The 10000-nt window shown below is 40.4% G+C and overlaps 1 protein-coding gene across 1 annotated transcript in view; it reads right to left on the reverse strand.

Moving 5' to 3' along the window:
- Positions 1 to 10000, reverse strand: part of LOC123502608 (anoctamin-5-like) — a 66432-nt gene that overhangs the window by 52732 nt on the left and 3700 nt on the right. Inside the window, exons 2-4 of the mRNA XM_045251772.1 lie at positions 4631 to 4797; positions 3293 to 3664; positions 2484 to 2636 (exon numbers count right to left, since the gene is read on the reverse strand). Coding sequence (XP_045107707.1) covers positions 2484 to 2636; positions 3293 to 3664; positions 4631 to 4797 — 692 coding nt within the window. The remainder of the gene's footprint in view (positions 1 to 2483; positions 2637 to 3292; positions 3665 to 4630; positions 4798 to 10000) is intronic.

Below are 10000 nucleotides of genomic sequence, written 5' to 3' on the forward strand. Positions count from 1 at the left end.
ACTTATCACAAGGATAGCTTACGGTTCTCCTTAAGATCTGACAACCACACATTCCTCCGGGACACCATTCAGACCGAGACCAGGGAGCCATTTTAGAATACACGGACTATCCACCATCACCATCGTGGCTAAAGCACTATTAGCAACAAACACAACAACATTATGCTTGTGTTAATATCAGGGCAGTGCTTTTGAATAATTAACGAAAATGACCCGTGCTCTTTTGGTTTTCTGTGAACCACTAACATTTCACATAGCCTCAAAACTTCCTCTTCCTCTCCCCTTCCAGTCACAAACACGGAAGAAAAATAGCAAACTCAGTTATTAATCAAATGCATTACAACAAACAAACATATCTGTCGCCACACAAATACAGATAAACAGTCGGAGATTGATAAATATAAAGTACTAATAACACCGCCATTACTGTGTGTGTGTGTGTGTGTGTGTGTGTGTGTGTGTGTGTGTGTGTGTGTGTGTGTGTGTGTGTGTGTGTGTGTGTGTGTGTGTGTGTGTGTGTGTGTGTGTGTGTGTGTGTGTGTGTGTGTGTGTGTGTGTGTGTGTGTGTGTGTGTGTGTGTGAACTTTAAGTGACCCGGAAGGGGAAGTGGTATTGACGATGCTAAAGCAAAAGTTAAAGTTTGATCTGCTTGTTGCACCTCTGTCTGTCTGTCTGTCTGTCTGTATGTATGTATGTATGTAAACTGTCTTTGTCCGTCTCTCTCTCTCTCTCTCTCTCTCTCTCTCTCTCTCTCTCTCTCTCTCTCTCTCTCTCTCTCTCTCTCTCTCTCTCTCTCTCTCTCTCTCTCTCTCTCTCTCTCTCTATTCGATCATTCGTTCCTGTCTTATTCCTCCTTTCCTTCTTTCTTACTCTTTTTTCTTTCTTTTCTTCCCGTTTTTCTTTATGTTCTTTCCCTTCCTTCATTTCTCCTTTTTTTCTTCCTTGGAAACCTGAATCAAAAAGTTTTTCTGGGACATGAATTCAACCCACAAAAACAAGAAGACCAACACGAGTCGAAACTTATATATTCTTAAGTGTTTCTGCCTCTTATCTCTCCGACTTTTAAACAAACTGTAGTGAAAGTTAGCAGATCTACATTACGTGAGTGAGTGTGAATGTAACAACCACTCGTGATATTTACATTACATAGACACGGTTACGCACAGGTTACAGCTCAAATTATTACGTAAATGAGTGTAAATACGACAATATTATCGAGACTTGAGTGTGACCGTCCCTACTTATTTATCCCTTTCTTTTAGCTCGCTCTCTCGGACCTGTATGGGAACTAGCAACTAAATCGGCCTTTTTTACTTCTTTGTATTCTTGCCAGTTTTCCCCTCTTACAAAAAGAAAATAGTGCTCATCGTAACCCCGGTGAGAGTGTAAAAAAGGATTCTGGACCATTACTAAAAAAATATATATCCAAGAAAACCCGATTCTTCACCTGTTTAGCCTCTTGAACCTAACCTAACCTAACCTAAACCAGGGACAGTGAGAGAGCAAGCACATGGATAAAGTAAATGTGGTTAGTGGTTTCCGTAGAGTTTTATCCTTACTAGTCTTGTTTTCAGTGCTTTGTTTATATCATAGCGTAACAAATTGAAGTAAGACAGAAGAGAATAAAGTAGAGTTGGGCAGAATAAGACAGAGTAGAGTCTTTACCGCTTGTCTCATTCGCAGAGCCTTATTCATAACATAGCATAACAAAATTAAATAAAACAGAAGAGAATGGAGAATAGTAAGATAGAATAGGAAAGAATAGAATAAAGTAAACATGGTTGGTGATTTCCCTAGAGTTTGTTTTACACCTAGTCTTTTCTTAGAACTCTTTTTTCATAACATAGCATAATAAATCGAAATAAAATAGAAGAGAATAGAGATAGTAAGATAGAATAGGGAAGAATATAGCAAGGTAAACATGGTTGATGGTTTTCGTAGAGTTCTAACGCCGATAGTCTTATTCTCAGCGTTCTATTTATGACCTAGCGTAACAAATTTATATAAAAGAGAAAAGAATAGAGTATAGTTGGATAGAATAAAGTAAATCTGGCTAGTGGTTTCCATAGAGTTTTTTCCCTTAATTTTTTTTTACATATTTTTTATCTACGCTCTTGTCATCCATAGCCTAACTTAACATGACATGACGTAACAAAGTGAAATAAAACAGAAGAGAGTAGAACATAGTACGAGAGAATAGGACAGAATAGAATGGGGATATAAGAAGACAAGAACAGAATGGAATAAAAGAAAGACAACTAAAAGAATAACTCATTACCGTCATTTATCCCATCAATCCACCATTTTTCTTCCTCCCAGCATGAAAAAAAATTACCTGATGAAAAACAGAACATAAAACAATAGAAGAAAATAAAATAAAATAAAATAAAAAAGAGAAAACTAAGCACAATCACTCCATAATCTTTCCTGTCTCACTAATCTACTTTTTCTCCCTGTCAGTACAAATCCACAAGTCTCTTTACCTTGGAGTCGTCTGAGCCTTTCTGCAGCTTGAAGTGGTCGTGGTATTTGTCGTACTTAGCCTGCAGCGCGTCGGAGTTGGCCAAGGGTCGTGTGTCGTCCATGATGCTCCCCGGCAGCTGCACACTCTCGTAGGAACCGTAGCTGCGGATGTCCTGCACGAAGGAAGGAAAGCGCGGTTCGTGAGTCGAGTAGAAAGGCTAGATTATCTTTCGTGTTTGTGTTCGTAAAGCGAGGAGAGAAGGGAGATGGGAAGGAGGGTGGTAAGGAAGTGAGTGTGTGAGGGACTGAGTGACTGAGTGAGTGACTGACCGACTGACTGATTGATTGCCTGGCTGACTGACTGCTTGAATGAATGAATGAATGATTGACTGATTGACTGACTAACTGACTGACTGACTGACTGACTAATTGACTGACTGACTAATTGACTGATTGACCGAATGACTAACTGTCTGACTAACTGACTGACTTATTGACTGACTGACTGACTGATTGACTGACTGACTGTCTGACTGATTGACTGACTGAGGGATAGATACAGAAACAGACACGCAAAGACATGTAAACAGACATAAAAAAATAATATATACACAGATAAGAAAAAAACTGATGAGAACAAAACAAACCTAAATACCAAAACAGAAGGAAAATAAACAAAAAGTCAAAACAAAACATAAAACAAAACAAAAAAGCAGAGACGTGTAGAAAAAAAAACACACATAGACAGAAAAAAAAAGGAGGAAAACCAGAAGAACAAATAGAAAAACAAAGAAAAATCGCACACACACACACACACACACACACACACCTGCGCCATCCTGTGTGTGTTGGAGGGGATGCTGGAGGGCGTGTTCCGCATCACAGCTGACGAAGGAGGAGTCACGTGACCTTCTTGAAATAAAACGATATCTGGAGGCCCTCTGTTGAGACTCGCTGAGGAGACATATACACGAGACTGCTCCTTCTCTTCTCCTCCTCCTCCACCTTCCCCTCCTCCTCCACCTCCTCCTTCCCTCTCTCCTTCACTACCACTTCCAGCTACCCCTCCTCCTCCTCCTCCTCCTTCTGCGTTCACGGGTGTTTCCTCCACAGTCTCCCTCGTCTCTGTCACGCCTCCGTCATCCAGCTCCTCTGACAGCCTAGAGTAAGGGTCCCATGAGGCGAGTCCCGTTGACCAGATCTGCGGGGGAGTGCACGAGTGGTTAATGGATCAATGGTTGGTGAATAAGTTAAGTGTTGGGTATTCTTTTTTCCTTAGTGGTGTTTAGTGGGGTTTCGGTTGACTGACTGATTGACTGGCTGATTGATTGATTGATTTATCTTTTTATTGTTATCGGTTTGTTTATTTGTGTATTCGTCTTTTTATTTTGTTTACTGATCTATGTATTTGATTCCAGTTAGTCTTTATTTTTACTTATCTACTTATTTATCTTTTTTTTCATTATTTTTGTGAGAAGTGAGCATTCTGTATTTTCTCCTTTCAAGGCGGAGGTTTCAAGACACTTTTCTCTCCTTTTTTTTTTCTTTATACACAATCGTTTCTAGCTCTAAGGTGACTGGTACCTGACTTGACCTTTTTCCTATTACTTTTATTGTTCTTGGCCGGTGCACCTCCCGCATAAAAGAAACACAACAAAAAAGGAAAAATCAGGAATGAAAGCTAGAGGAGAGAGAAGAGACTGGGTACAAACGAAAGGAGTTACGTAAGAATGAATAGCCTTTTTCATTTTTTTTCTCCTCTAAACTAACAGTAAACAAGTGACAGAATTCCTGGAGGACACGGAAGAAATATCAATGTGAAGAGAAATGTGGGAATAGCATAAAGTATACAGATGTTACCGTGTTTCTGGCCCACTAACAGAAGAATCTTGAGGCAAAGGTGGGCAGACTACATGAGTTACGAGAGGAGAGCTGGGAATCAATGCTACTAGAACTGAGACAAAAAAGAATGAAAAGATTTTTTTTACGTAAGAGGGAGAACTACCAAAAGCAAAAAAAAAAAAAAAAAAGGCCCATACGAAAAGAGAAAGAAGAAAGAAAAAAGGAAAAACTAAACACACACACACACACACACACACACACACACACACACACACACACACACACACACACACACACACACACACAAAACTTTCACCTAACTCACATTGTCTTCAGCTGCACTGTTCTCCGTCGGCGGCTCCTGTAGAGTGCGCCGCTGCTCCTCACTGCCCCGAAAAACCTGGACAGGAGGAAGCGGAGACTCAGGAGAAGATGGTCCCTCGCTTTCCCGCTCAACACCTCCCTCCTCCGCTAGCTGCACCACTCTGTTACCTGCAATGCAATACAGTAGAGGATCAGACACCTTTTAGAATTCAGGAGCTATTTGTAAAGGTTCCAATGTGTTTTCTTTGGTGTTTATAAGGGATCTAGTAGGGTTAATTGCGTTTTTCAAGCTCAAGGTGAATTTTTTAATGCTAGTCGTGGTTTGATAGGTTGTAATGGAAGTTATTGTGGTTTTTAAGGGTGTTTCCAAGGTTCAAGTGGTATTTCAATAGGTTCTAATGGAGTGTATTGGGATTTTCAAGTTGTCAAGGGTGATTTTCAAGATGCTAGTTATGGTAATGGAGGTTATTATGGGTTTCAAGTGCTGTTATGGTTCTGTTGGTAATTTAATTGGTTTTAATGGAGTTTATTTGGTTTATTGTAACTTTAATGGTGACTTTATGATAACAGTGGTGGTTTAACATGTGGTAATGGACGTTATTATGGGTTTCAAGTGTTATTATGGTCCTGTTGGTAGTTTAATGCATCCTAATGGAGTTAATGGGAGTTTTCAATTTGATGAGGTTTTTTATGAAGCAAATGGTAGGTTTTACTGAAAGTTACTAAGGTTTTCATATGTGTTTTTTTTTTTTTTATGAGTGTGATTGTTGTCTGACTGTGGTGAAAGTTAGTGCAGTTTTCAAAGGTATTTTCATTGATTTTATTGGCAGTTTAAAATACTTCACTGGAGGTTACTAGAGTTTTCAAGAGTGTTTTCATGGTTTCAGAGACAGTTTCATGAACAACACCACTACCACCACCACTACCACCACCACCACCATCACCACGGCAACCGCAAATGTTGTCAAGGCACTCACTCCCTCCCTCCCTCCCTCCTCTCTCCCTCCCTCCACTACCAGTTACGCAGTACATTACCCCTTCCCTCCCACCAGCCACAGCCCTCTCCACCCACTGCATCCTCCCCCTTCTTGCCTCCCTTCCCTATCACTATCACTGTCAACAAGCTCATCCTTTCTCTATCCCTTATTCTCTCCCTTCTATTTCCCTCTCCCTCCTCCCCTCTCTCCCCACTACTTAGATAATAATGATGATGATGATGATGAAAATGTATAATTACAGAATAAAAAAAATATATATATATATATATATATATATATATATATATATATATATATATATATATATAGAGAGAGAGAGAGAGAGAGAGAGAGAGAGAGAGAGAGAGAGAGAGAGAGAGAGAGAGAGAGAGAGAGAGAGAGAGAGAGAGAGAGAGAGAGAGAGAACGATAAACACCAAGATACCAAGACACACACACACACACACACACACACACACACACACACACACACACACACAGACCAGTCAATAATTAATTTATTTATTGCACTTTCGTCCTCTCCTTCCTTCCTTCCTTCCTTCCTTCCTTCCTTCCTTCCTTCCTGCTCTTCTATCATCTACCTCCTTCCCTCTTCTCTCATCTTTTGCTCCCGTAATTCTTGTCTTTTACCTCTCTTCCTACTTTTAATCTTTCCTTCTCACATTTTACACATTCTCCTCCTCCTTTTCCTTCTCCTTCTCCTCCTCCTCCTCCTCTTTCTCCTTCTTCTCCTCCTCCTTTTCCTCCTCCTCCACCTTCTTCCTTCATATCTCTCAGTTTTCCTTACTCCTCATTTAAAACACCACAATATATTGTCGATTTCTCACCTCCGCCCTCCCCCCAACCCACACCCACACCCACACCCACACACACACACACACACACACACACACACACACACACACACACACACACACACACACACGATTCTAAGGAGTTTAGCATTCCTCACCACCGTTTCTATAATTTCACAGGTTGAGGTCACTGTGTGTGTGTGTGTGTGTGTGTGTGTGTGTGTGTGTGTGTGTGTGTGTGTGTGTGTGTGTGTGTGTGTGTGTGTGTGTGTGTGTGTGTGTGTCCTAGTTTTCTTCATTCTTTGGGTCTTAATCTTTAAATGTAATATTGACTCGTATTACGTCCTAAATTCATCTTGTACCTGTGTGTGTGTGTGTGTGTGTGTACCTGTGTGTGTGTGTGTGTGTGTGTGTGTGTGTGTGTGTGTGTGTGTGTGTGTGTGTGTGTGTGTGTGTGTGTGTGTGTGTGTGTGTGTGTGTGTGTGTGTGTACGTCTGTCTGCCTATTTATATGTATGTTTTGGTATTTTTGTTTTCCATTTTCCATAATCTTGAAAAATTATAACATAACAACGTAAGTTTAATCATTCTAACCTAAGCTAACCTAATTCAACTTATCCTAATCTGTCCTAACCTAACTTAACCTAACCTAACCTAATCTAACGTATTTTAACATGACCTAACCTAATCTGACCCAACCCAACTCAACCCACACTTGTAACCAGAAGAATGTATAAGTACAGACTTCCTCTTTCAAATAAATGTAAGAGAGCATGCAAGCCTTCACATAATTACACACACACACACACACACACACACCAATATATGAATCTTTCTTTCCTCCCTCCCTCTCTATATCTCTCTCTACCTCCTTCCCTTTTTCTCTACTTTCCACTCCGTCCCTCTTCATTCACCACTCTCTCTCGTATATACTAAGCTATACACAAAAACTACATATGAACAAGTTTCCTATTAAGCGTTTTGTAACCCTGCAGTTATAGATTAGGTTAGCCACTTCAGTACCATGAGGAGTTTTAATATTTATTCCGATTACTATTTGGTGATTTTATACAGCTTCAGAAACTTATGTGGGGGATTAAAATAATGAAGACTCGGACTATTAATCTTCTGACCTCCATAGACCTCTCCTAATGTAAGTAAAATTGTCTTATCATACCTAAAAATCATGATAAAAATGCGTTCCAGCACTGAAGGGGTTAAAATAGATCAGATCAATCATAAAAGGTGAAGAATGCCGAGTTGAAGTTAGATAATATTTGTTTTTTTGGTCTTTCTCTGTCTGCAACCTTAACCTAACACAATATAACATAACGTAACTAATTGAAACATAAGCTAACCTAATTCAACTTATCCAAACCTAACCTAACTTAACCTAACCTAACCTAACCTAACCATACAGTACTCGCAGTGTTGGATGAAGTTGAGTTAGGTTAGATACCCATAAAAGGTGGAATGTACTGAGGTCAAGTTAGGTTAGGTTAGGTTAGGATAAGTTAGGTCAGTTTCAGTTAGGTTAGGTTAGGTTTATCTAGATTAGGTTACTTGAGGTCAGGTCAGATTAGGTTAGGTTAAATCAGATTAGGTTAGGTTAGATTTAGTTAGGTTTAGTTAGGTTAAGTTAGGTTAGATCAGGTTAGGTTACATTAAAATTAGATTTACTTAGGTTAGGTTACGTGAGGTTAGGTTACGTTATTCATAAAGTACGGACGGCAATGTCAGGCGGTGCTACGTAAGGAAGGTTAGGTGAACGAAGCGACAGGTGGGGTGTATTGAGGCAGGTAGGTTAGGTTAGGTTAGATTAGGTTACACATAAAGTATCTGGAGCGCAATGGGGTCAGGTGGTGTTAGGTAAGGAGGGATTGGTGAGTGGAGCAGCAGGCGGGGTGTGTTGAGGCAGGTAGTATCTCATCATAGCATGTCAGCCTTCAGTGGCCATCAGGAAAGGTTAGGCAGGAATTGTCAGAGAAGTGTCGATTGTATAGAGAGGACTACCCACGCTCTCACTGCTACACACACACACACACACACACACACACACACACACACACACACACACACACACACACACACATATACTCTTTCTCTCTCTCTCTCTCTCTCTCTCTCTCTCTCTCTCTCTCAGAAGAAGAAGAAGAAGAAGAAGAAGAAGAAGAAGAAGAATCAATAACAATAAAACAAAAACATGGAAAACGAAAACAACAACAACAAAACATCAACCAACCACAAGAAACAAACAATTTGACCCAACAAAACTGCCCAAAAAATCACAAAAAACAAAACAAACAAATCAGACGAAAACAAATAAAAAAAATACCACCACCACCACCACCACCACCACCACCAATAGGAAGGAATGTTAGTATTATTTATCCCGACGCAAGGACACGCATTCTTACCTCACTGAGATTAATATATCATTGCACACACGACTTTCCCCACGAGATAGAAGGGGGAAAAGAATGTGTGTGTGTGTGTGTGTGTGTGTGTGTGTGTGTGTGTGTGTGTGTGTGTGTGTGTGTGTGTGTGTGTGTGTGTGTGTGTGTGTGTGTGTGTGTGTAAAATTATACAGACTAGCTAGGCAGTAAACAATAAAAATAACAAAGGTGGTGGTGGTGGTAGTAGTAGTAGTAGTAGTAGTAGTAGTAGTAGTAGTAGTAGTAGTAGTAGTAGTAGTAGTAGTAGTAATGAAATCACCAGGTAAAAAAGTCAACAAATCACACACACACACACACACACACACACACACACACACACACACACACAGCCACGCACCACAAACAAGAATATAACTTCACCACTACAAGTTTACCAATACGGTAATTTACCCCTTTGTTAAGTTCCCATCGCGGCTGTTAAATAGTGAAGTGGTGCTACCAGTAACAGTAGCAGCAGTAGTAGGAGTGGGAGCTCAGAAGGGACGATGCTCACACCTTTGACACGAGAAGAGAGGACGAGCGACACATCTTCCCTGTTCGGTGGTCAAGCGTACACTGGGGGTCGATTTTTCAAGAGGTATCGTATCATCGCATGTTACGCACCCACTCACGCTCGCTCGTTCGCTCGCGCACACACACACACACACACACACACACACACACACACACACACACACATACGCACACACACACTTAATGATAATATATGTTGATAAGGCTGCTGCAACTATTACTACTACTACTATTACTACTACTACTACTACAACTACGACTACTACTACTACAACAGCAACTACTACTACTACTACTACTACTACTACTACCACGATCACTACTACTACTACTACTAATACTACTACTAAATCGCCTCACAAACTTCCATTTCCCATTCCTTACTCCTACTACAACAATTTATTCATTTCATTCTGGAGTAACACCTGAAAATGTCCGGGAAAAAACGTAGAGAAGGAGGTAGATATTGAAACACTGGGAAGGAGAAGTGAAAGGGTGTTTGTGATTAAGATGACGTCTCTGACCCAGGATATAGCCATCGCCTTAAAGTCATTTTGGGAGTTATTTATCTACTTCCATGGTTAACTCTGGCTTTCCTTCACCCTCTGAGTC

This window comes from Portunus trituberculatus, chromosome 12 (assembly GCF_017591435.1).
Source record: "Portunus trituberculatus isolate SZX2019 chromosome 12, ASM1759143v1, whole genome shotgun sequence".
Taxonomy (NCBI): Eukaryota; Metazoa; Arthropoda; class Malacostraca; order Decapoda; family Portunidae; genus Portunus; species Portunus trituberculatus.